At 48.8% G+C, this 27,221-nt stretch overlaps 1 protein-coding gene across 1 annotated transcript; it reads left to right on the top strand.

Annotated features, from left to right (window-relative positions):
- Nucleotides 1-15,655: 15,655 nt before the first annotated feature.
- Nucleotides 15,656-25,981, top strand: OPRL1 (opioid related nociceptin receptor 1). Its single transcript, XM_059480802.1, has 3 exons — nucleotides 15,656-15,882; nucleotides 24,525-24,880; nucleotides 25,231-25,981. Exons 1-3 carry the CDS (start codon nucleotides 15,656-15,658, stop codon nucleotides 25,752-25,754), a joined length of 1,107 nt encoding a protein of 368 aa, XP_059336785.1. The 3' UTR covers nucleotides 25,755-25,981.
- Nucleotides 25,982-27,221: the final 1,240 nt, after the last annotated feature.

The raw sequence follows: 27,221 nt of genomic DNA, 5'->3' as shown, positions 1-27,221 counted from the left end.
ATTAGCCAATGATCTGTATCAGGAATGATGAAGCTCAGCCTGCTGATGAGGGCCAAGAGCTTAAATCTGTGGCTATCAAGAGTAAGGACAAAAATTTTAAATATCATTAAACAGAAAAAAAAATAGTGCCAGCTGGTGTGTTCATCACTGGGTGACACAGTTCAGTCAGCACAGTGAGATCTGGTCAGTATTTCTTTGGGGCATTTGGAAAGACAGAATGATGTGCTTTATCTCTGTAATGGGAGATCAAATCGTTCCTGTTCCATCTCTAATCAACAGTGTAGTAAATGATGTCTGCCTTGTCAGGGGGTACACTTAGAAATCAGTGTCCATATCACTCATGTCTGAGTGGCTCAGAAGATTGAGGTCTGCAGATGTTTGTTTTTAATCAACACCAGAAAAGTTGGACACGAGCTGGTTTATATTTTCAAAAGGCTGTCCTCGTGTCCCAGATAACTACAAGCCAGTAATCCTGGCCTAAATAATGATGTAGGTGAAAGGGAATTCAAATGAGGAAGAATTAAAGGCTGGGGATAAAACTAATGGATTTATGAAACACAGATCCACAGACATCTGAATTCATTAGCTTAGTCATGGTTATTAGGTAGCTCTAATATTCCTGGGGTTTTGCAAAGGGTTTGACATTGTTTCACATGGAATTTGGATTAATCCACCTGAGGGGGCACAGAGAGACCCTGGTGGGAGCAGGGAGCTGCAGGGATGGGGGATCCTCCCCACAGTGGGGACTTGCTTGGGAGTGGCACTGATGGGGGCTCAGCCTCCCTCAGCTCCAGCACTGGGCTCTTCAGGACAGAAAACCTCTTGCTGTGCTATTTGTTAGAGAACCAAGCTTTTTGTTTTTCATTGCAATGTAATAATTATGGGTGAGGATGCAATCCAATAGAAAAGAGCATTATTTAAATGATAAAAAGATCATTTAAAGGTAATTATAGAATCTACCCAAGTAGCTGTACCCCATCCTAGAAGGCACTTGGATAAATTCTCAGCATTTGACTTAGCCCAGATGTCACAGGGGCTGTGTCCAGAGGTACTTCCTTTACAGTGCTTACAGCAACAGTGTGTTCCAAAGCCAAGGAACAGGATCTTTTTGTCCTCCCCGGGATGCTGAGGGTTCCACAGGAACAAGAGGATCCCAGTTTTGAGCTGTGCCTCCCTGTGCCATTCCCCTCCTTAGGGACTGCTCCCAGCTGTGGGTGACTGGAAGCAGGGAGTGATGCTGCCCAAACCTGGCTCTTCCTACATGTTAACCATGATCCCAAAGCAAGCCATGAAATCCCACAAGTTCAGCCCCAAACAGGCCCCAAGCTGTCCATTCTTCTCATGTTTCTGGTTTTATTATGTTATATTATATTATATTATATTATATTATGTTATGTTATGTTATGTTATGTTATGTTATGTTATGTTATGTTATGTTATATTTATTATGTTATATTATTATGCTATACTAAAGAATAGAGAAAGGTTACTTACAGAAGGCTTAACAAGATACTAATTGAAACTTGTGACTCTCCAGACTCCTGTCACAGCTGATGGTGATGGGTCATTAAGTAAAAACAATTCACATTAAACCAATCAAACATTCATCTGTTGGATAAACAATCTCCAACCATATCCCAAAGCAGCCAAACATAGGAGAAGCAATCAGATAATTATTGTTTTCATTTTTCTCTGAGGCTTCTCAGCTTCCCAGGAGGCGAAATCCTGGGGAAAGGATTTTTCAGAAAATATGACAGTGACACTCAGCCCCTAGAGCAAACCCCTCCCACTGGGCTGTGCTTGTCCACAGGGAGCCTCCAGCCCTCATCACTCCAGCATCCCCTGGTACAGGGGCAATAAAGGTGTGCCTGCTGTCCAACGTGCTCTGGTGACAGTCACAGACCTTGTCTGGGTTTTTTTTGGCTGTCCGTAGAGGGATCCCAAGTGTAGAGATGGGGAAAGCAAGATAAAGTGAGGAAGGTCACACCAGGACTGGGATGAAGACTTTGACACGTCCAGGTGTGCAAACAAATGCTTGTGACATTTCTGTGGATTTCCAGTATTTTTGTTTAATTTTTTAAGTTAAAGACAGTTCTAGGCTAACACAAAATTGTTGTTTGCCTTATCTTCCCCCTGGTTTCACATGTGAGATGTGATTTCAGGTTAAAAGCTGTTTTTGCAGTGGCCTGGTGATATTAGGGGTGAATTGATGCACAAGTGCTTTAAAGTCACCTCTTCCAGGAGGACAAACAAGGGATATTTTAATCCACAGAAGCCAATGTTTTTAATGCCTCAGTGCTCTCTCTCAAGAATATATTGCAAAGTAAAAGGAAACTTGGTTTAGTGAATTTCTCTGGCCAAGCGGAAAATATTATAAATTGTTGTGTTTTCAAGCTGTTCCCCCTAATTTTTGGCATTGGAGGAACAAAATGGTTGCAACCAAAACGTGAGGACACAGCTCCCAGCACTTTCACAGCAGCAGCATCCAGAAGCCCATGCCTAGACCATGGAAATCCTCCACAGGCACAAACTGGACATCAGGACATGCCTTAAAGCTTGCATTAAAGGGAGAGGAGTGGGAGAGTATGAGGATTGAGGGGTCAGCCATTATTTTCACCAGTGCTATTGAACATCATCTTATCCCATTGGGTTTGGGAAGCTTTTATGTTGAATTTGGAGTAAACACAGATTAGGAGGTGGAAGATTTTTTTCCTCTAGGGTTTTGGTGTTGAAAAATGCTGCAGAAGAGCTGGGGGTTGTGGTCTGGGAGCAGGACATAGGAAGCAAAGTCCTGTTTGGGGATCAGGGTTTCTTCCACAAAACATCAGGAAGTTTTGGAAGCCCTGGGTGAGCTGCTGGTGTGATCTGCACAGAAAGCATAGCCTCACACAGCTAATGAGCTCCAGGGCAGCTCTCCTGCCTTTGATTTGAGGTTTTTCTCCAAGCAGGGATGGTAAATTGTAGGCAGAAAGAATTTCTGCCAAGGATCTAATGATGCTTCAAGTTCCTGCAACCTTTCAGATAAACAGGGTGGAACAGTACAGAGGATTTTATAAGGAATCTCTAAAAATGTGCCGTGAACATAATGAAGCAAAATTGATCTGTTGTTTTCTCTCAGGAAACAAATGCTGCACAAGGAAGCAAAAAGAAGATGGGCCAGAAAAATACAGCTGTGCTCTCAAAATGGGTCAGTCCTTGGACAGCAGCTGTCCTCAGACATTAATGTTTTCACATTAAAAATGAGGAAAATTTAGGAGCTGTCTTTTAAAAGAAGAAAATTTAGGAGCTGTATTTTAAAAGAAGAAAATTTAGGAGCTCAGCATCCAAGGATGAAATCACCAAACAACTCCTTTAAGTATTCAGCCCAAAGCCACATAAATCCAGGATCTGAACGCAACCTTAAGACAGGAGTGCTGAGAGACGGGGATTTGGGAAGGGGAGCTTGAGTCTGTGATCCAGGCCTGGTTGAGATTCATTTACATGGCAAGGACAAAAACAGAGGTTAGTCAGGAGAAAAACCATGAGCAAATTTCCAGTGCATGGTGCCCTTGAGGAGATGGATGGCAAATGGAGCAGGAGCAGCCACTGCTCAGCTGGGCTGGGAAAAGCTCAGACATGTCTTCAGCAGGGCTCAGAGTGACAAGTGGTCCCAGGAGGAATGATCCTGGAAACCTTCACCCTGTTGGAGTCCCAGGTAAATCAGTGCCACAGCTCTGCTCCTCTCCAGGGCTCCAGGACAGTCCTCAGGGGTGGGCCAGAGCCACCAGTGGGGTCACTCTGGGCTCCCAAACTGCATCTGAGACAATTCCAGAATGGTTTGGGTTGGGAGGGAGTCCCTGAGGCTTTTCCTGCTCCTGCAGGTTTGTTTATCTGGTCCTGTCTCACCCCAACAACAGGGAACAGGTTCCTTTTGGCATCTGCACCTTCTGAAGATGCTGCTCAGAGCTGGGGAGGAACAGCTCCTGCTCCTGGCACTGAGCCACAGCCTGAGGGATGACCTGAGAACTGATAAATAGAATTTCCTAAATGACTTCCTAAAAGCTTTCCCATGCTTTTAAGACATACCCCATCATCCGAGGCTGTGATGAGGCTGGTGCTTTAATGTACCCGCTGTGTAAGCTCAGCAGGGGCAAAGTGATTTCTGGGGGTGGAGAAGGTCCCTGTGTCATTCCTGGGCTGGGAGGAAGAGGATGGTGCTGGCAGACCTGCACAGAGGAGTGGGGAATGCTCCTGTCCAAAGCAGGCTTGGAGAAGTCTGGCAAGGGTAAGAAATTGCAATTCTCTGCTGTGGATGTTCATGGCAGAGCCAGCAGGGCTCACATTTATGGCAGCACGAATTCATTGCTGGATTCTGATGCTGCCATAAACATTTCCCAAATCTGGGCTGGCTCTCAGAGCCCTGTGCAGGGCATGGGCAGAGATGTGCTCCAAGTGCAGGCATCCATGGGATTGAAGGAACAGCACTTCCCTCCAGCTTCAGGGGCTGCACGTGCTTCATCCTCCTTCATTAGGTCTGGCCACTTCTCCTTGTTAAAGAACAAAAAACCCAAGAGCCCCTGGCTAACCAGGAAATGATTTTTCAATCTTCTCCTTGAGGATGGCAGCTACACATGATGTTTCTTAGAATAAAAGCAAATCTTTTTCCTTTCTTTCTTTCTTCCCTTTTCCTAGAAATTTTCCTCCACGTCATCTGGTTGCCAGAGGTGACATTTTCTGCAGCTGAGGTGCCTGATGTCATGGCAGGAGGCTGTGCAGGACTCTGAGTGTTCCTGTTTCACATTTCTTCTGTTTATTTCCCATCAAGGTCACCGTGTCTCTTAGCCAGGGTTTGGCTTTGACTTTAGCTGGAGCTTTCAAGAAAATGTTAGTTGCATCTTTACTTTCTGGGAAAAATGCTGTACAAAGTCAACTGAAACTGCCTGAAAATTTGGATGAAATTCATCTAGGATTGAGCTAGGAATTAAAAAGGGATATGAAAGTTTGCTCTGAACTTGTGATCTTTGTTTGTTCTCTCTGGATCCTTGTGCTGTGTGTGCCTTCAGGGAAATCAGTGCACATAACTGAACTGAATCCTCTGGGGAAGGAAAGGAAAAGAAACTAAAAGCTTTTTGCAAAAAAAAAATTCATCAAGCAAAACTTCTAAGCCTAGTACATTTCCATCTTGGAAATAAATGCCTCCTACAGACCCCCAAACCACCAAGGTTTACTGCAGCTTTATGTGGAAAGCACCTGGGTACAGTGGTGAAGCTCCTTAGAAAATATGTAAAGGATTTGTGCAGGCAAAAGCTGTGCCAGAGCCTCCCCACCCTCACAGGGAAGAATTCCTTCCCAATATCCATCCAACCCTGCCCCTGGCAGTGTGAAGCCATTTCCTGTGTCTGTCACTCCATGTCCCTGTCCCAAATCCCTCTCTAGCTCTCCTGGAGCTCCTTTAGACTCTGGAAGGGGCTTTGAGCTCTCCCCAGAGCCTTCTCTTCCCCAGGCTGGACACCCCCAGCTCTCATTCTGCCTCAGAGCAGGAGGCTGCAGCACTCTGAGCATCCTTGGGCTTCCTCTGGACTCTTTTCAGCAGCTCCAAGCGTCCAAAGAGAATATTTGGGTCCTGGTCCCCGTGGTGAGTGGGGAAAGACTGAAGGTATCAAACTCTTCCCTTGACACATTGAAGATTGTTTTCCCCTGAAAATTTGGCATGACTTGCACTTGTCAGTGCCTGTCAGGAAGATCTTTCGCATTTCCCATCCCCTGGAGTGGAGGCTGCCTATCAAGTGTCTCTTCACCACAGTTTAATGTTTCTGGTAAAGCTACTAATTTGATTTTCAGATTTTGTCTGAGCAGAATTAGCACTTATCACACATTGGAGCTGCCAGTGAAGGGAAAAGCCAAGGAATGGTCAGGGGATTGAAAGAAGTTATTCCCTCCTGGGGCTACAGCAGCAGACAAAGCCCAGATGGTGAAAGCCCATGTGATCCTTCTCTGCACATCCAGAGATGACAGTGACAGGAGTGATGATAAGCAGGACGTTGGGATGGGTTCTGCCCCAGTTAGGAGTGAATGTTTGCAGGGTGAGGGTGTCACTGCCTGGGCTGGTGTCTTGGTTTGGAAAGACATGAGTCTGCTAAGGAAGGCAGGAGCTTCCCCTGAAATGGAGAATGCAAACCCCCCCCCCCCCCCCAATTGCTATAAATTTTAAATTAAGGGGCTCTCAGGCAAAAATATGGGAGGAGGAAACAACAGTCCTTTAATAGGGAAAAGAACAAAAGGATAAAATAAACAATGCAGTACAGTAGAACAACACTGACAGAGTCAGAAACCCAACCTGACACCCTGTGGGTCAGAGTGTTGCTGGCAATCCAATTGGAATTGTGGCTGCAGTCCTTCTGAAGTATCAGGGGTGGTTCTGTTGGAGCAGGGGGAATCTGTAGAGAAGGATGTATTCTTCCTCTGAAGATCCAGTGGAAGAGGCAGCTGCTGTTCCTCTGGAGAATCCCATGGAGAAGCCGTGCTGGTGTCTCAAAACCTCTGGATTATATCTGGGTAGGAATGCTTGGCTCCTCCCTCTGGGCGGAGCATCTTACAATGGGAGGTTATAGTTCTTATCAGTCATGCAGTGACATTCAATAGCTGTTATCAGCAATGTCCACTCCCCAGGGAGGTGTGAATGTGGTCACTCAAAGAGAGAGATAAAGCAAACTACCCATTTGACAAAGGTAATCTGCCATACAGATGGGAATGGAAAACATCTTGCACTGCAATCTTCAACAGCTGGGCTGGCCCTGCCCTTGGTGGCAGCTGGGGAGCATCAGCTGCTGTGGAAAGGGAATGACGGCTGCTGGATGGGGCTTGGACTGACCCCCTGTGACATGGCTGGGGGAGTGGGAAGGTGACAGGGACAGGCACCTGAGGCTCTCCTGCCATGCTGCTGCTGGAGGAGGCTGGTGGGAGTTTAAATCTCTCAGGGAACACTGGCACCAAAAAGGGATCCTTTTTCTGCTGGTATTTACTGATGACATACCCATTTCTCCTTCTTCCTTTTATCTAATAAATGCCATCTCTCCCACAGGCAGATGTCTCAGCCAAAACATTAAGATGCAGAATTAAGTCAAGGACTAAAAGCAAAAAAACCAGCCCAGAGAGGCACATCTGTGGCACTGCTAACCCTTGCAATGTTCCAGCTTCAAGGGAAGCCCATCAGGATGATTTGCCAGGGAGATTCACAGCTCAGTGTGACTCTCAGAACCTGCTGATGATGAAGGTGTCCCCCTGCCATGTCCTTGCTCTGGTCAGGGTCACTGACCATGTCTGCAGAGGAGCACAGCAGGATTCAGCAGGATGGTGAGCACAGATCTCCTCTCCCACCACAGCTGCTCCCTCAATGCTCACTCCAACACCTGCAGACCTGCAAGGGAGCACGTGGTGTCTGTCACAGACTGGGAATGTCACAAGGAGGGCACTGCAGAGCTGCTCTGGGGCTTGCAGGTGCTGTGGAAGACCCACTCAAGGAGCGCTCAGACCCCACCAACTTTCCACTTTCCACTAGAGAAATTCAGGTGTCCTCTCTCTGTCCCAGGTGTGGAAAAGCCCAGAGTGTTTTCCCTGGGATGCAAGAGCTGAGCAGACAGTGAGAACAAAGCCACGTGCTGCATGCCAGCATTTCTATCTTATGTTTCTAAATACCCCACCAGGAGCACAGGATTTTTTTCCTCACTTGTGAATTTTATATGGGAGGAAAAGAAAAGCCTAACAGAAGGCAGAATGAACTCCATGTTTTCTGCTTCAGCATCACCTGCTGGTTCCAATGGGAATTTACAAACTCGTGGAAGAGCTGGAGAGGTGTTGGGCAGGAGGTGCCAACCAGCCCATTTTGCTTTGGGATTTGAAGATTTGGGATGCATGGGTGTTTCACTGAATGGTTCACAACCTGAAAGCTTCAGTGAAGAGAACAAGGGCAGAGAGGGCAGTAAGAAAACAGCTTGTTAAATCATTAAATTTTACTGTCATGTTCTGAGTTTCACAATGAGGAGACAATAAAAGGCATCCTTGGGCAAAATTTACTAACCACCCTTGGTGACTGTGGCCCTGAACTGCTTTAATTTCTACTTCAAAGTTAGTAGAAAGCAACTCCAAGCATATTGCAAAATCTAATTCACCTTGTCTGAAAGATCAAAGCCTGCGGGAAAGCACAAATTAAACCTCCAAAAATATAATTTCCCCTCAGAATTATTAAAAATGCCATTTTCCTTCTTCTTCCTTTTCTTCAGTCCTCATGCAGGTGTTACCTTGAGACCAATGGATAGCATGAGATGGTGCCCCAGCTTGGAGGGTGACCTCAAACACAGCTAAAATCTCAAGAGACGTTTATAATTTTTGGAATTTTAAAGTTCTTGTTTCAAGAACAGAGTTTTTGAGAACTTTTTGCTCTGGGTTCTGTTTTCTCACCTGGATCGACCCTCCGTGCAGAATGGGGATCTGATTCACCTGCACCAAACTTCAACCACAGGGAAACCTTGGGAAGAACTTGTGGGAACATCTGATCCAGAGGTCATGAGACAGAGGGGCTCAGGGCAGGGAGGAAGAATCATTTCCAGGATCTTCCTTGGCCACTGCAGATTTTTATTGTTGAGAACTAGAAAGCTCCAGTCACACATAAAGATGGAGAAACTGGGACAGAGAAACTGGGAGTCAGGCTTGGAGGAGCAAGTCCCCATGTCTGAAGGAGAGGATGCCAAAGTGCAGCTGTGCCCTGCTTTGTGCTCCTGCCTGGAAAACACTGAAATAACAGCCCCAAATGTGTTCCCTTGGTATTCCTGGGCTGGAAAACACTTAAATAACAGCCCCAAATGTGTTCCCTTGGTATTCCTGAAAGTTGTGGTGAGCTATCTATTTCCTAAAGACCTCTCACGCAATTCTTCACATCCAGATGAGGAAATTGTAAGAGGATATATGTTGCTCAGGTTCTTTTCACACAGTTTTTCACATTCTAAAGCCTGGCTCAATCACAAATACAGTCTCAGCATCAGTGGCTTTCCTGAACTGGGTTTGAAAAGCTCCATCAGTTCCCAAGGCGCCGCTGCAGCATTTGTGCCACAGGCTTTGCTCAGGCAGGAGAGGAGCAGCCTCAGGTGACACAGTTTCAGTCCATGGTGAATGCAGGTGATGTGGGCTGGCTGGGACAGGGACAAAAGGGCTGTGTAGGGATGGGGAAGGGGTTTGATTGCGTGGAGGGTGAGGGATATGTGGAAATGGATCAGCTGGTGGGATGAGGCAAGTTCTTAGGTAAGGCTGTGGCTGTAGGCAAGGACAGAATGGCTTCTGATGAAGGTTAAATGTCACTTTTGTCGGGGAATAATACACTTTCCTCATCTGGGAGTGAGCTCTGAGCAGCCCAGGGTGCTGGATAGTCTCTCATGGCCACCAGTGCTTGTGTCAGGCAGGGCTGGATGCAGCCACTGATATCTGTGACATACATTAAAAGTGTTCTTTTATCCTGTCAAACACTCAGACCCAGTTTTTTGGCTTCAGTGAGTCAGCACAGCTTTGCTGGGACCAGCTTGTCCCAGCAAGGCTGTTGACTCCCAATCCCACCCAAAATGATGGGGATTTGGAGTGTGTGCATGGTGCTGCTGCCACGGCTCTCTGTGTGCCATCTCCAGAGCATGACAGCCACATAAATAGCATATGTGAGGAGACAGCACATATCTGCTGCTTGCTGCATCTTATTTACATACATCTCCTCTACCTCACTGGTGCTTCTCCCCAGTTACAGATTTGTGAAAGGCTGCAGCCTTTTCAAGCCTTTGGTGGGAATACATTTCCCTCTACAGTTGCTTGAAATTTTCAGTAAACATCCATTGTTTCCTCTTGCTGGAGAATGGAATGAGGGAAAGCTTCAGGGGCTGAGTTCAGGTGGGTCAAAGCTGTGAAAACATCTTGCTTTGGAGTGGTTTATCAGGCATCAGCTGCTATTGATCCACACAACAGTGAGAACTTGAGTGACATCTCTTTGGGGAGAGCAAGTTCAGGAGGAAGCAAACAGCAAATGGTTTCTGGGTATCTTGGTGTCAGACTTTTATTTTTTGCAGTGATTTTGTTGCTCTCCAAGCTGTTGGCTGTATAAAAGGACTGCAGCACAAAGGTGATAAGCAGATCTTTACTTTGAAAGGCTCCTGTGAAATTCACCATCTGAGCACAGAGATGTTTTCCTCCCTACGGGATAAGAGGTTAAAATGCTGGGATGGTGTTTAGAGGATCTAAATTAATAATCTGCTGCTGTTTCTTACTCAGTACCTGAGTAAATCCTGCAACCATCACTGCCTTTCTTGAAATCAGAGACCCTTACTCTCTCAGCCTCTGGGACACCCAAACAGTGAGCCTTGGATTGTGGGTTCCCATTCCCAGAATGGTGAAAAAAAAGCAGTGTACTGGGCCAGGAATAATGGGAGTGAGGAGAACTTGTGTCTTGTAAGAGTAGAGGGACTTGCTTGTTTCCAGGTTCATGAGTTTGAGACGCAAAGAGGAGGAAGACAGTAAAACACAATTTAATGCTGCAGTGAAGATTTATGGTCTCATCTGCAGTCACCTGGAATGATCAGTCCCTTGAAAATTGCAAATATTGATGGCAGACAATAAAATATCAGTGAAGTTGGTACCACTGTGTGTTCTTTCTCCTGCTGGAGCTTGGGGGATTTTGCTCTAAATTAATTTTTGGTGGAAGCAAGGTCTGCTCTAATTAGTTGTAAGTAATGAGGATCAGGCCTAGCAGCACACAGTTTTCTTAAAATGCAGGGGGCTGTTGGCACTAATCCTGGTTATTCTCCTTACCTTGGACCCTGTGGATGTGTAGAAGAGAAATGGAGAGATTTCCACAGTATTTGTGCATGAAATGGGCATGAATTACACTTGTTCTGCTGTCCTGCTGACTTAGAAAAAGGAGCCTATTGACTCCAGCTTTGTGAGGCTGGTGGCCCTGGGAACCAGCTGATCCTTCAGGAAATTGTTTTATTGCATAATGTGTTTCTATAAGTCAGCTCCTCGCAGGCTCAGGGATTGGCAGGGAGGTGCCCAGCCAGCATTCAGGTGGGCTGTCAGGGTACAGAGGTGTCACCCCTGGGCAGGAGAAGCTGCCCCTCAGGCATGTGGGGATGGATGAGCTCAGCTGCCTTTCTCTGCTGGGCTGGACCTAAACTCTGTGTGGGAACGTCCCAGCCTGTGTTTGTGACTGGGTCTGGGAGTTTATGGGATGCACTGGGATCAGCCACCTCTGATGGGGCTGGACCATCACCCTGCCATTGCTTCCTGAGATCTTCTCCCACATCTGCTCCTCCTGAGGAGTTCAATGATCATGGAAGGGAGATGGGAACTGTGACCAAGGCAGGACAAGGCCTGGGACATCCCACTGACCCATTCCCCTTGCTGGGACTGGGATTCAGGCAGCACCCCAACACACACTGCAGTCAGTGGGTTCCTTTCCCACAGTGTTTGTCCCCAGGCCCATCCCTGCTCCTTGGGAACAGATTTTCTGCTTTTCCTTTCACTCTAATGCTCAGCAACGCAGAGAAGAGTCTGCAGAGGTTTCTGTCATCTCTGAAATGAGTCTGACTTGAGGAAGTACAAAAGCTACAATGAATATGTATCACTGGAAATATTGAAGAAGCCAATGTCCTCTTCTGTTTAATAGATGTTATTTCTCATTCTTTGAATGAGTCTGCTGGCCATGGAGGGCAGATAATCCAGTTGTGGAATCTTTCTTGTCTTGTGTTGTTTCATGATTTATAGCACCATGCAAGGAAGAGAATTTATCACCACTGTCTCAGTGAAGTACCACTGAATCCCCTTGTAAAGGCTGCTCTGGAAAAGTGGGTTTTAGAATTCAAGAAAAGATATTTTCATATTTTTATCTCTTTTGATTTATTTTTTTTCTTGTTTCCCTGATGCTCTGCTGACCATAAAGATCATCCAGTTCTAACTCCCCTGCCTTAGGAAGGGATACATCATTGCTAAATTTTTGTCATCATTAATGTTCTAATATCACCCATTACCAGTGGCTGTGGTCCAAATTTAGCTAATTAGCCTTTGGCAAGCCATTAATCAGGTGCCCATCATCCCAGGAGTGACAGTTGCATTTTTGAACCTTTGCTTTCCAGCACACTCCACACTCCCCCAGCCTTTCTCCTGCTCCTCTCCAGCCCAGGTGCTCATTCCCTGCATGAAAAAATGATTTTACCTCTTGAAAAATTAATTCTCTGCTCATGATGGCCTTGATTAAACAGATTGACAAACCGTGCTAAAGGTGACAAAACAGCTCTGACATGCAGACATCTTCACCCCCTGAAAGGAAAGGCAAAGAAAAAAATAAATCCCTGTGGGCTGTTGCTATTATGAGATGCAGGTGGCTGAGAGGTGTTTTCTGCAGAATCAGCAAAGGTTCTCCACATTTGGGAACAATGTCTGTAAAGTTAAACTGGTAGAAATGGCAGAGGATGCAATTACTGACACTTGAACTGGATTATCTTGAAATAATTAAGGATTTTTCATCCACAACTGATGCAGACTGTGCTGATGCTCCAGGAATTTGGAGGTAGGAATGATAAAGGTGTTTGTGGCTGCCCCATCCCCGGGAGTGTTCAGTGCCAGGTTGGAGGGGGCTTGGAGCAATCTGCTCTGCTGGAAGGTGTTTTCATTCCATGTTGATGCCCCGGACTCTGTTGTAGATTCAGCATCTCCTGATGGTGTGTGGGAGCTGCTGCCCCCCCAAAAGCTCCCTGGGCATCCCCTGGAAGAAGGATGGCTTTTTGTCTTGTTCTTCTCTTGGCTTTTCTTACCTTGCTGCCCGCTGAGAAACCTTCAAACCGAGGAGCTGATCTGTTTTTCAAAGAAATAGCTGGGATAAAATCCTTTTTGGGTAATGTTGGCAAAATTTAGGTTGTCTAAGCCTCCTGTCCATTGGGGTCTATGCACCAAGCCTGGGTCTTCCTTCCCAGGCTTGGTGCATAGACCCCAATGCACAGGAGGCTTCTGATGAAGAAGAAATCTTGCAATCATGCTCTTGAGATGATTGTCCTATTGTCCTCCTCTCACCCCAGGGACCCTGAGCAGAGCATGTGTTAGGATCCCATGAGATATTCTGGAAGGACAGATCTCACCATTACTGAATTATAATTGGAGTGAAATCATGTGAAGCAGCAGGATTGGGACTGGAGGTGCAGCATGACCATCCTGGGCTTTTGTCCCCACACAAAGAGGGCAGGGATGAACACTAAAGAACAACTAGAGGACTGGATGAGGGGAATTTTTAAGGATATTTGTCACAGATGCATATCTTGGCTGTCAGTAGTTCAAAGTGCATTCCTGATCCCTTTTCCAGCAGCGTTTTTGAAACACATCTCTCAGGCCAGAAAGAAAACCACAAGATAAATAGGTGAACCTGCTGTATTTGCTGCTCTGCATGAACATAAAGGAGAGTGGGAAGGGCTGAGAGCACTCGTTGGGGTGAGAGCCAGCAGAGAGGAGCAGAGCTGAATTCTGAATTTGCAAACACTCTTCCCGTCAGCTCCTGGGCTGTCCAGCTGGGAGCTCTTGCACTGATTTACTGCTGTCCTTGCTTCAGCCTTTGGAAATCAATCCACTGACAATTAAGGTAATGTCTGGTCTAATATTTATTTCACACTTTCGTTAATGGGCTGACAAAACCCCACTTTGTGAAGCAGTGAGACTGTTCTGTTCTGCAGGAGGGCTGGAACTCTGGGTCATGCTTTTTTCCCTTGTCCCTGCTAAAGCTGAGATCTCTTGTTGAAGCTTTCAATAAAATTGCCATGCAGCACCACACCTTAGCACTGTGTTCCTGGTGAAGAAGGTGCAGCTTTTGTGCTGAATATCCCCAAATATGCGTTAAAGGAGACTGGAGCACAAAGGGGAAGCCCTGGCTGCCTGCTGGGGCCCAGGAGCTCTGTGTTGGGCTGGCTGTGGGTTAGGAAGAGAAAAAACATTTTGTGCCCAAGAGTTCATGTTCTTTTTCTCCGCCTCTTGGGTAAGTGTGCCCTGAATTTGCTCTGATCTGTGTCTCTGCTTGTGTCCCCAACACTGAGAAATTTCCCCAAAATGCCGGGAAATGGCTTCTCTGGGGAAACCCTGCAGATGGCCAGAGGCACCAGAGCAGGGGTCTCTGGTACTCAGCAGTCAAAGCACTTTAGGAGTGGGTCCCAGAGCCCTCTGTGCACCCCGGCCCACCTGGGGGGCTCTGCAGCTCCTGGGAAATTAGTTTATCACGGTCAGTGTCCCACAGCCAGGCTGTACCTGCAGGTACCTGTGGGCTCTGTGTGCATCACCCCACCTGGAGGTGAGGAATTTACCACTGCAGCTCCTGAAATACCCACCTCAGATGAAAAGTGCAGGATGGTTCGGCTTACCAAAATCACCTTTAGTTAATGCTGCTGGAAGAACACTCAATAATAACAATTTTCTCCTCGTAGTTCTCGTTCCTCCTAGAATTTTTTTTTTTGCCAGTTTCTAGGTCAGATTCCCCATTCCGCCGCTCCTGCGCTAGAACAGCGCTCAGGTTGCACAATTGCAGAGGAGGGAGGAATCTGCTTCCCCAATCCCGAGCTCCCCAGCAGCCTTGCCCGATCCTTCCCTTCTCCCCAGCATCTCCTGCCGGGAGCCCACCCCAGGTAGGCTGGGGGTCGGGGGCTGTGCCAGGGGGGCTCTGGGGGGTTTTGGGGGACGCTGGGGGTGGGATGGGGAGGCCACCGCATCTCCCCGGGGCGGGGGGAGGACGCTGCCCGTGTCTCTCGCAGGTGTGGGCTCTCCTTCGCTTTGCCGCGTTCGGTTATTTATCATTCCCCCCTCCCTCTTTTCCTCCTTCCCCCTCCCGCTTTTCTCTTACGCAGTGGGAGCAGCCCGGCAGCCTGGCTCTGCCCAGCCGCCCTCCGTCCTCGCTCCCTCCCTCTCCCCCATCCCTCCCTTTTCCTTAAAAACGTGGGCTCCGGGGTGCAGCCCCCTGCGCTGGCGGCAGCCCTGCCTGGAGAGCAGCCCTTTCCCCTCCTCCCCCTGCGGAGCCGCCGGCTCTGTCCGTCTGTCCGTCTGTCCGCCTGTCCATCCCCCGGCCCGGGGCGCTGGATGCGGCCGCGGGCAGCGGAGCCAGCTCGGGAGCTGCGCTAGAGGGGACCTGCCGCAGGTGAGCACCCAGCAGGGCTTTATTGCCAACTTCGGGCTTTTCCTCGCTGTTTTGGGGTGTATGAACCGCCGGGGTGGTGCCGGAGCCCCGCTGGCTCTGGGGCGGCAGTGGAAGGTCTGGGGGCACAAAGCAGAGATTGGGGACTCACCGACCCGCAGGATGGCAGAGGCAGGTGGGGACACGCCGCCCTGGGAGCAGGAGGGATGGATGATGCGAGCAGCCCGCGCTGCCCTGCGCCGGCGGTGTGCAGAAATGCGTGATCCCTGCCAGCTCGGGATGCGCCAGGCTCGGGGGTTGCATCCCATTAAAGCGCTCCGGGGAGGGGGGGCTGAGTTCCGTGGCAGTAAATCATCCTTCTCCTGGTAATAAATCACCCTTGCCCCAGCGTTTCTCGTGCACTTGTCTCTCTACAATCCCCTGCCCCCCGTTTGACCAGCAGATTTAGAGCTGCCTCTCGCTGCCCCAGGTCCTTGGCGCTGCTTCAGGATGGACCCGCTCTTCCCTGCCCGCATTTTTGAAGACCCCGACCTGAGGAAGCTGCTGAACGACTCCTCCATGCTCAACCTGAGCTTTCTGCCCAGCAACTGGTTCAACAACAGCACCGGGGACGGTTTCCTGCCGCTCAGCATCAAGATCACCATCGTGGTCGTCTACTCCATCGTGTGCATCGTGGGGCTGGTGGGCAACTGCTCCGTCATGTATGTGATCGTCAGGTAGGACACGGGGAGGCTCCCGGGGAACTGGGAGCGGGGCAGACCTTCCCTCCCTCCATCCCTGCTGCGGGAGAAGCAGCCGGGAGCTTCCCTGGGGTTACAGGCGTGCTTTGGAGGCAATGATGTGGCGTTTGTTTTATTGTTTTGGTTTTATTTGTTTGTTTTTTTTTTTTTTTTCCTCCCTTCCTAGGCTGTGATGAAGGTTTCTGCCAGTTTTCAGCTGCCCTCTGGTGCCTCCTAAAGTTTAACCCAGAGAATGGAATGGAGTGAGCAGAGCTGCTCAAAAAATGTGTCTTTTTTTTTTTTTCCTTTTTTTTTTTTTTTTTTTTTTTTTTTTCTTTTTAGGGATCTGTATGTCCCGGGGGAGGGCAATGTGCTGGGAGCATTCCACTGCCAGGGTGTGCTGGCTCCTTAATGGGACCTCTCCTTGCTGTGCAGTGTCCGGCACCCCAGCTGTGTGTGCAGGTGCTGCTCCATCTGGGAGCTGGCTCCTTCCAAAGCTGAACCTTGTTGCAAAGGAAAGAGCCTGCTGGGAAGCTTCCTTTTACTTTTACAGGAGAAAAAAAAAAAATTCACAAATGTAAGTGTTCCAATCCTTTGGAGCCTTAAATAAGATGTGAGAGGATGCTGCAGAGTTGAGGGCAACTTATTTGCTCCTTGTGCTGAGGTGAGGAGGACGGGGGGGGACCTTTGCAGAGGGACAGCACAGAGCATGCACCACTCCATCCTCCCTGCCCATTGTTGGCATTTTGAATGTCCCTGTCTGCTTCTGCCATGGTTCAAACCCTTCTGGTTCTGGCAATCAGGAACCTTGTTCACCCTGTAGGTACAGGATAAGTTTGTGCAGCTTTTAGGGCTGTGATTATGTTAATGCCAGCATTCCTCCTCTGATCTCTGCATCCTGCACGTTAAGGAGGGAGCTTCCATTTTATCCACATCTTGGAGCAGATTCCTGGTGCAGGTGGATGCTGCCAGCACAGAAAAGACAGGCTGAATCCTCCAGCAGAAGAGGAAAGTGTTCAGCAGGTATTCAGACACTGATGGGGTTGCCTTGTTCCTGCCAGGAGCCCAACTGCTTCCAGAGCATCTTTCCCCTGAATAACTACAACTTGGCTGGGGGAGATGCTGTAAAATCAGGTCTTTGGTACCAGAGGTTGGTGAAGAGTGGTTGAATCTCTGCTCCAAGGGCAGAGTGATGTGACTGATGTTCATCAGGCTGCCTGTCCGTGCTCTCTTATCTCAGGAGTTTATGGCACAGAGAGGGGATCCCATTAGCCCCAGGGAGTCTGCAGATGCACAGAAGAGGGTTGCAGCACACTGGTGCCATGTCTGGACAGCTCGTGTTCCTGCTCAGTGTAGTAGCAATTGTTGGAGTAGTTTGTGGGTGTGTGTGAGTGTGTCAGTAGTGAGGCTCAGGATCTAGAGGCCCTTTCTGATGATGGTGATGTGGCTGCATGGGAATGGCAGCCCCTGTGCAGCAGAGGAAGGGAGTCCCTACCCTGGGCATGAGCCTTGGTGTGTGTAAGGAGAAGCCTTGGCAGAAATCTCCTCCCTGTCTGCAAAGCCCTGGTGGGATGTGCACAGCAGGATCCTGCTGGCCCTGCCCAGGGCTGGCGCTGGAGCATCACCAGTAACAAGAGTGTCCCAAACTGGGATCCTGTGCCATGGCTAACCATGAAAATTACTGGCTTCTGCTCCACTCCTTTTTGATTTTGCTATCTTCCAGCTGGATAAATGGCACTCAGGGATTTAGCACGATAATTTCCCATGGAAATCTAACTCTTTTTGTGTGTGTCCTCTCATTTTACAGTTTTTAAGCAACTGTAAACTGAAGACAGGTGCCAACCCAACCTCCCTCAGGCTTTTTCCATTTCTCTGTTTCCCTTTATTCAGAAATGGAAGGTGTGTGCTGAGGAGGTTATAACTGAGCTAGAGCACGTGTAGGAGCTGCTGTTCCCCACCCATGTTCCCTGGGAGCCCAGCACTGAGCTGAGACCAGCACTGAGTTAGACCCAAGGCAACGTGAGTTGATGAGTACCAATCTCTGGTGATCTCTGCCCAGGATTCCTCTCTCCTTGCCCTGTCTGTCCAGGTCAGCAACAGGTTGAGGATGAATTGGACTCAATATCAAACTCTTGACCCTGGCCACGTGCACAGATTGGTGAAGAGCTGCCAAATTGTGGCTGTACAAGGAGGATGCTGATGAGCTTCTCAAACACATGCTTTTCTCCTTAGATTAGAGCTTTGATGTTTCATGCAGGTTTTCAGTATGTTGGAAGCTGGTTACTGGTAAGCCAACACAGGGTTTAAGGGCTCTTAATGATAAATTAATGGAAAAATTTATCATAATGATAAATTAGTGGACAAAAACCTCTGTGCTGCACCCTTATCACTGTAGGTAATGTACACCTCCAATAAGCTTTTTTTTTCTTTCTGTGCTTTGTCAATGATAACCAGACTTCAACATTACAGACTTCAATATTACACAGCCCATAGGAAAATGGTGTGCTACCTTCCAGAAAAAGACTGGTTGTGCTATAGACAGTAATTGTTTCCCATTTTTGAGGGAGCTGGGAAATAAAAAGACTCTAATACCAGCACTCAAGGAAATTGAAGGCATCAGGAAAACTCTTTTTTTTTGTTCCTCCTGAATGAGTTTTCTGCAGCACCAAGGGAAAAGTTTTAAATCTCCCGGTATTTCACAGAGAAGCACAAATTCAAGGTTTCCCCCTCTGATGTAGAAGCCAGCCTACATCTCTATTGTATTTGGAATGATTTAACATTTGGAGCTATTAATTTATAGAGACAGTCACCATGTGGCTGCCAGTCCCTCCCAGTGCTGAGCAGCACTAGCTGGGTGAGATGGAGAAGGGCTCTTGTGAGGAGCAGGATTTGCTGGTCTGTGAAGGGCCTGTTGTGGGAGCCTGCCTTGTCTGTGCCTTTGTTCTGCTGGCTCATCCTGGGATTGCCAGCACAGACGAGGCCTCCCCCCCCTCCTCCTTCTGCTGTTTGCTCTCTTCTGCATATATTTCCTGTTCTGCTTCTTAATGAACGTGAAACAAGGAGCTTGAACAGAGGGTTTGGGGAAAGCCAGGCTGCTGAGATCCCTCCTAGCTATTAACTGAAGTCTGCAAGGCTGCTTGCCAAAGATCTTTGTATTTAGGAAGGAAAGCAAAGGGGAAGGAGGAGGGTGTATTTTTGTATTTTTGGCCCTGGTGGTGGGGCTGACCCAGGTGTGACAGAGCCCCCAAATCTCTGCCAGCCATTGGTGACCCAGAAAAGGGACAAGGTGCAGCTCGTTGTCCCTACTCCACCATGCTGCTGTGATGCTCAGATCCAGTGGGGATCTGGAGAACTCCATTCCTCCAGTTCAACCCTCCCTGGGAGTGCTGCCTCATTTCTGGGGCACTCCTCATTGCTATGGCAGCTCTCTGTTGGGAGCCTGGCAAAATGCTGGGGATGCTCAGCTCTCTCTATGGCAGAACACCTTGCAGAGCACTTTAAGCAATGTTTTGGGCAGTTTAGGGCTGTCAGGCCCCTACATTTTCATCTGCTGCCTCCAGGTGAAGCTTTAGGAGGAAAAATGGGATGGGGAGGTGCCTGGACCATGAGCCTGCCTGGGGATGCTGTGCCAGATGTTGTTCTGCTTGAAAACTGCCTCAGTCCCTGAGAACAGGGGAGAGGGCAGCTGGCTGTGATGAGACAGGGAATATTAACTGAATTATGACATTTCAGAGATGCTGATTTCTTAATAGAAAGCTTTCTCAGGGAAAAGCCTGGACCAGCTGTGTGTCTCAGAGCTGAAATGAAGTGAGTGCCTCATGCAGGGGGGACCCAGCAGACACGAGTGGGGCCATCTGAGGCCTTTGCTGTCTCCAGATCTGCCTCTTAGTTTTTCCTTAAAAAACAGAATAAATAGACATCAATTATTGCAATTCATGGAGAAATGAAACCCAAACGAAGGGCTCTTTGCCCTGGAGAGTGAGTGGAGCTGGGTGAGGACTGTGAGGTGAGGTGAGGTGAGGTGAGCAGCAGGGGATTCTGCTGGGATAATGGCTGCAAAGGACAGGTCTGCAGCTCCCTGATTTCTGTCTGGGTCCCCATGAGCCCAGGTGAGCTGGGCTCAGCTCCATGACCCACAATAGCCACACCTGTCCCTGCTAACACAGGTCCTGTAGCTCCAGTGTGTGCTGAAGGGCTCTTTGTTTCACCAGGCTGGGCTGGGATGGGTGCAAGGGAGTTGCCCATGTGCAGCAGTGAATCTGTGATGTTTAACATGGAACTTGGTTCCCAGTGTTTTTCAGAGATTGGGGAATTCCCAGAGGCATTCTGGATATCAACAGAGGCAGATCTGGCCCATGAGCAGGGATAAGAGCATCCTGCTGCAGGGTGGATGCTGATGAATGCCCTCCTGAGACCAGAGCACCATTCCTGGTGGCCAAGCACCTGCTCAGGGGCGTGGGATCATCCCTGAGAGCCCCTGGCAGGCTGCTGAAGCCTTTGCAGCAGCAGCAGCAGCCACAGAGGCTCCTCCCCTGGCATGGCAGCACATCCACAGTGGTCCCCAGAGAGCACCTGCAGGCCAGGGCAGGGCAGGTTTTTCAGAGCCGTCCCCCAAACACAGAGGAGAGACTCAAGGACAGGGAGATCATCTGTCCCAGGGTGTGTGCTCGTCCTGGCTGGCTGTAGATTCCCTTAGTAGCCCCTGCTAGTCAGCCCCTGTCTTGCTGGGTAATTTATGGGCTTTTAGGTGCTGTGCTGGTGGCTGCCTTTGCTGTAGTGTCTGGCCCCAGAGTCCAGACTAATTTAAATTTGTCCTTCTCCAGCTCTGTGCGGTTTTTTCAGGGCCTGTTGAAGCATTAAGAATAAATCATCTTGCCCTGGTCAGAAGCTGCAGGCTGAGGGGGCTCTGGGAGGGTGAGCAGAGCAGCAGGGATGCAGAGAGCACGGGGTGGGTGGGCACTGAGGGACACAAATCATGACAGATCAAATATCAGCTCCACACAACCTGAGGGCAGGGAGCAGAGATGGGAGAGAACTGGGGCTGATTTCCACCATCACAGGGTGGGAGCAGCTCAGTACAAATCCTCTGTGAGCCTTTTCTGCTCTGTTTTGTTTCCTGGAGCATGTCCAGGCATGGGGGCAAAGGGTGGCACTGCTGCCAGGGTGTGAGTGGGGATGGAGGGAGCTGCTCAAGGTGAACATCACTGTCTGCATCCTAATCAGCTGCAGCTACACACATCGAAATCAGGAGGCTCCAAGAGGCAGAGAGCTCCTGGAAACAATACTCAGGGTTTCTCAGGGTTGCAGGCTTTGCTCTGGTCCCTCTGCCTCTGGTGTCTGCTGCTCCCTTTTGGGTTGTGGGTTTGCTGCAGCCAGCTGGTGCTGAGCCCCAGCCCTTGCCCTGCAGCCTTGCTGGGGCTGGGTGGAAAAGGGAAAGATGCAGAAACAAGAGGTCTGCAGCTCACCCCGAGGCTCAGAATCTGTTCTTGTGGGGAGCAGGTCCTTAAAGCCCCGAGGGTGTCTCTGCCCACCCTTAATGACCCAGCCTTATCTCCCCTCCCAGCCTGTGCATTCCCCTTGCCAGAGGGTCCAGGTAGCACAAAGGAGAGGGAACAGAAGTGCTAAGCTGATATCCAGGTGTTTTTAGGCATCCCAGGGAACGGGAGAGCAGAGCAAAGCAATTACTGTAGTGACAAAGGGGAGCTGGATGCTGAGCTGAGCACCGCCCTGTGGGAGATGCTCCATTAGGAAATTACCTCTGTGGCAGAGTGCAAGAAAGTGGCCCAGCAGGGAGCTAATGTCCTCCATGGAATCCACAGGTTTATCTGTAGCAGATTTGTGCTGTGGGGGAGGAGACTGAGGTGCCTCCTGAAGCCTGAGAGTTTAATTTTTCCCTTTTTTTGGAGCAGATGAAGAGAAAGAACACTCTCAGCTCTGGAGGAAAAGAAAGAGAGATTAATCCACAGAGAAGTGATTGATTGATTTTTGTGTGTACTGAACATTCTGGAAATGTTTGGGAACATTGCTTGGTTGGGACAATGGCTGTTGGCTCTCAGCATGTAGAGAAAGTGGTGTGGAAGTAATTAATTGGGTGCAAATTAATTTCACCCCCTTTCAAGAGTGCAAAATCAGCTTTAAATTCTGTTGGAAGACGGATTGAAGGGAGTGTTGGGGCAGCCACCTCAGTGTGAGAGGGGAAGGTGGCTCTGCCATCACCTCCAGAGGAGATGAGGAAGGAGGCAGAGGACAGGGATCTGTGCACTGAGGGATTTTGCAGGGCCAGGCAGAACAATTGTACCTGGGCTCTGAATTCATGCTGGGAGGAGTGGGGCCAGTGGGGCTGGAGGGGTGTGGGAAGGAGCTGAGGATTTGCTCTGCACACCCTGAGTTCAGTGCTGGGGACCCAGGAGTGTGCAGGGAGGCAGCTTTGTCCCCCATGGATGATGGACGGAGCTTGGAGGTGAGTGAATTGTTGCTTGTTTCTCCCACTGGTCAATGACACAAAATAAAACAGGAACTACCTTTAATTTTTACTGTTTTGCAGTAAAGTTGCTCACCATTGCTCAAAATTGATATTCCCTTGAGTTATAGTGCCAGTAAAAAGGGTTAGAGGCATGATGATGAATTGCCTCTGGCTCCAACCCTCCTGGAAGGCTGGACTGCCACAAACCTGACCTTTGGGAAGCTTGAGCCAGCCCAGCCAGGTCTGTGGGGCTCAGGGGAAGCTGCAGCTCCCAGGAGACCTTTGCCACCACAGTCTTGGGCGCCTGCATCATTTCCTAAAGCCTGAGCTGACAATGCTTACTTTTGTGAAACCTGATAAAACAGTGATTTCACTTCTTTTTAACCCCCCTTTGCTGACCTGGAGGGCAAAGTGGATCCACTCACAGACCCAGCTCATCCCCCTGTGCTTTGCCGTGTTTAGGCCAAGTGCAAGAATTCAGGAAAGGAAAACTTGACCATCCTGAGATGCTCCTCTGGAGTTCAGGGCACTGGAGGCTGCTGTAATTCTCCTTAGAAAATCCCAAAGCTTAAACTAGCAGCTGCCTGGTTATGTTGGATTTATCATGCAAAAGCAAAGTGCTTTTGCTCATTCATCCCATCACAAAAGGAAAGGTGCCAGTATTTTCCTTCTGCTGCTTTTGGTTATGTAAGTTTGTCTGAGCTGGCTTTCTAAGAACTTGTGATTGATTTCTGGACCAGGAAAAGTCTCACTCAGGCTTGTGTGGGGACCTCAAGGTATTTCCAACAATGTTTCCAGCAGTGCTCGCCTCCAAAAGATTCCCTTGGCTTTCAGGGTCAAAAATAGGATAATTTGGTTTTGCTTTCTGAAGCTGTTTTCAGGCTTCTTATACAAGCCTAGCTTAGAGCTCCAAGGCAGGTAAAAATATAGACTTTATAGTCTGGATTGTGGCTCCCCTGTCTGCTTCCCTGGCAAACCTGGCCAGGTCACCATGTGTCCCAGCAGAGCTCAGAACACACCAGTGCTAATGTTCTGCCAAGCATTCAAATCATTTATCAAGAGCTGAAGAAGCTCAGGGGAGGGCACAGAACAGAGAAGGAAAGTTGGGGGTTTGCTGTTCTGAATCAAATTGGCAAAAGGAGCTTTTTAAGTAAAATCAACCCTGTGATATTTTAACATGTATCGGGCTGAAAATAGTGCAGCAGTTTATGGGTAGAAGTGTTACCCTCAAATGAACTTGCACTCTGTTAATAACATCATTGTCTGCCATTTTTGGCTGTGTTTCTGCTAAGGCCATTAGTAGAGTAAATGATAGATGAGCTGTAGTTTTAAAATTATACCTATTTGAGCTCTTATTCTGCCCATGAGGGGAATATCCTGGAGCTGAAATGTTAGATCCAGTCACAGAGTCACTGTTGAGCTTCCATTTCTGCAGACACTGCACGTCCCCCCGGATAGGTGATCACAGCTGGCTCTGCATCATTTCCCAAGTGTGAAAGGGAGATGATTGCCATTAGAGCAAGGTGACTCTTCCATCAGGGCAGGCAGTTCGTGTGGTAAAAGTAATATTGAAATGACAAAAACATCTTTAGTGTTTGACTTGTGACTTTACTCCTTTCTCTAGAAAGATCCATTGTGATATTCTGATTTCTGATTCAAACCCAGCTCCTCACCATTTTTTGGCTGGCCAGGGCTGGCCATTTTGCCTGCTCTGATTTGACAGCTCACATTAGCCATGCTCTCTGGCTATGAGTCCATGTCAAATAGCTGATCTGCTTGCTCCTGCACCTTTCATTTACTGGCTAAAGCTCTCACCAATACTTCTAACAATGAAGCCATAGGTAGAGAAACCCTAAGTTGGCCTTATTGAAGTAATTTTTCAAGAAACACCATCTGATAGCCTCAGGGTTTCATGGTGCTCACTAGCAGTCTGAGGGAATGATTCTCCTGCCCATGGAACTGACTGTGGAGGAACCATTTGTGGTGTTGTAGGAGATGGGCTGAACTGTGTGTTGGTAAACCTGTGGGAGGTTGAAAGGTGAGGATGGCCAATCTCATTACACAAGAAAATACAGCATCTCCTTTTGAAATCAGCAGAATCTGCTTTGGTAAAGTTCAGTGTCTGACCCATCATGGTCAGTGGGAACTCTAACCATTGCTCATTCCCGCCTTTCAGATTCACCAAGATGAAGACAGCCACCAACATTTACATCTTTAACCTCGCCCTGGCTGACACCCTGTGCCTGATGACCTTGCCCTTCCAGGGAACAGACACATTCCTGGGCTTCTGGCCCTTTGGCAATGTCCTGTGCAAGATTGCCATCTCCATTGACTACTACAACATGTTCACCAGCACCTTCACGCTGACCATGATGAGCGTGGACCGCTACATCGCCATCTGCCACCCCATCAAAGCCCTGGACATCCGCACGCCCCACAAGGCCAAGGTGGTCAATGTTTGCATCTGGGCACTGGCTTCTGTCTTTGGCATCCCAGCCATGGTGATGGGATCTGCAGAGAACGAGAACAATGGTCAGTAAAACTGCACCCAGTGGGAGGGACATGAGAGCTCAGGGAGAGGGGGCCACTTTCATCTGTGGGGTGAGGCCTCTGCTGTAAATCTAAATTCTTAATTCTTAAATCTTAATTCTGCCCCTGCCACTCTGTATCACTGCTGCTGCTTTTCTTGTGTTAAACATGGAATTATGCAAGGAATTGAGCATTAAACATAGAATTGTTATGTTAAATTGGGAAAGAACTCTGAGATCATCAAGTTGAACCATTAACCTAAGTAACCAAACTAATCTGAATGTGCAGACACTTTTCTGCTTTTTCTGCGTTTGCTGATCTTCCTTCCTTTTTTGTTTTTTTAACTCTTGCAGAGATTGATTGTCTAATTAAGCTCCCTTCTCCCGTGGACTACTGGGACCCAGTGTTTGGCATCTGCGTCTTTCTCTTCTCCTTCATGATCCCTGTGTTGATCATCACCATTTGCTACAGCCTCATGATCCGGCGGCTCAAGAACGTCCGCGTCCTCTCGGGCTCCAAGGAGAAGGACCGCAACCTGCGGCGCATCACCCGCATGGTGCTGGTGGTGGTGGCAGTCTTCATCGTTTGCTGGACTCCCATCCAGATCTTCGTGCTGGTGCAGTGCTTGGGAGCCAAGGCAGAGAGCGAGCTGGAGCTGGCCATCTCCTGCTTCTGCACTGCGCTGGGCTACGCCAACAGCAGCCTGAACCCCGTGCTCTACGCCTTCCTGGATGAGAACTTCAAGGCGTGCTTCAAGAAGTTCTGCTTCCCCACCGCCTTCAGGACCGAGCTGCAGATGTCCAACAGGATGTGCAGCATCGCCAAGGATGTGGCCTACGCCTGCAAGAACTCGGAGGGGACTAACAATCCGGCCTGACTAGGCATGGAAATCCCCATGGCGGCTGTCGCCCAGCAGAGTCCGACCACCCCCACGTCAGAACTGACTCAGATAACGGCCCTTTAGCAGGACCTTAAAACTGAGAGGTGAGAAACCAAGGAAACAATTGTGGGGGTTGGGAAAACCGGATGCTGCGAGAGCACGCAGAGAAAGTCAGCCCATCTGATGCATTTTAAATTTCCAGTGCATCCTGGACTAAGGAACGTGTTTGAAATCAGCCCGCTGATTCCTGCAAAACCCTGGGGGTTTGCAACATTATTGAGAGTTTGGGAATTAAGGGTTTAAAATAGGCATCGCTCCTGGGGCTTGCACTCCTGCTGCTGCTGCTGGGAGACAGACAGAATGTGAACTCTTGCATTGCTTTTTTCCTCCCTGGCTGGAGGTGTTAACAGCTCGCCTGGCTCACCAGGCGCTCGTGTGCGGGTTTTCCTCCTGTGCCATTGCTCTGAAATCAGACTTTGCTGCAGCCAAAGTGGGCAGGAGCCATCAGACAAAACCCAAGATCATCTCCAGGATGAGTCATCGCGCAGGCAAGGATGCAGGGAGGGAGAGGAGGGAGCTGACGGGAAGAGAAATTCAAACTGCCTTGGAAGGACAGCGCCAGCTCCTGCAGATGGGATCTGCAGTGAACCCCCCCCTCTCAGAGGGGAGCAGGGTGGGGAGAAGGGACTGTCAGAGCTGATGGTGTCGCTCTGAAGAGGAAGAAGAAAAAAGACTGAGGAAATGAACACAATTTCTCATTTACATGCTGCTACTATTTTTTTTAACTCTGTATTTCCAGTGTAATAATGGACAGAATGTGTCTGTATATACATGTCTGTAGTGGAATAGGTGCAGATACATGGTAGAATTTCACCTTACCAAGCATGCCTTGGGCATCTTCCTCGTGAGAGGAGGAAGGAATGAAGTGGCCTATAGACGCATGTATTTATGTATAGGAAAAGCCATTTTGGAGAAGTCAGAATGGCAGCTCTTCCAGAAGACATGGACATTCCTGGTGGGAGGAGGCAGCCTAAAAGAGTCCCACCCGCTCCACATGGGATAAGTGGGGTACAAACCATACAAAACCTGGGGTTCTGTGGTTTGTTTTATGTTTTTAACTGAAATGAGACCCACAGTGCTGAAAGCACGTGGGAAATGCTGCCTGGGTACCACCCCTCCTGCCAACCATGGATTGATTTTCCTCTCCCAAAGCAGGCCAGAGCTTTGTGGAAAATGAAATGTCCTGTCATTTCACTTGATAACAAAAGCTTCCCCAAAGAGTTTCACCACTTGAGTGCCCTCTGTGCTGGGGAGAGCAGCAGGCTGGGCTTGTCCCTGTAGCACAACAGCCCCAGGAAATCTGGGCAGTGGTGGCCAGTGGTGCTGATGGGGGAGCAAAGCACCTCCATCTGGAGATGGGAGGTCAATTCCAACATGAGAACCAGCAGTGTCACTGGACTGTAC

Source organism: Ammospiza nelsoni, chromosome 12 (genome assembly GCF_027579445.1).
Source record: "Ammospiza nelsoni isolate bAmmNel1 chromosome 12, bAmmNel1.pri, whole genome shotgun sequence".
NCBI classification, from domain to species: Eukaryota; Metazoa; Chordata; class Aves; order Passeriformes; family Passerellidae; genus Ammospiza; species Ammospiza nelsoni.
The sequence above is the reverse complement of the archived record's forward strand: the minus strand, read 5'-3'. Positions and strand labels throughout refer to the sequence as shown.

Excerpts from the sequence above, each read along its gene's own strand:
- OPRL1 (XM_059480802.1), top strand. The coding sequence starts at position 15,656 with ATGGACCCGCTCTTCCCTGCCCGCATTTTTGAAGACCCCGACCTGAGG. Across the intron at positions 15,883-24,524 it reads GTCATGTATGTGATCGTCAG|ATTCACCAAGATGAAGACAG; the intron begins GTAGGACACGGG and ends CCCGCCTTTCAG. Across the intron at positions 24,881-25,230 it reads TGCAGAGAACGAGAACAATG|AGATTGATTGTCTAATTAAG; the intron begins GTCAGTAAAACT and ends TAACTCTTGCAG.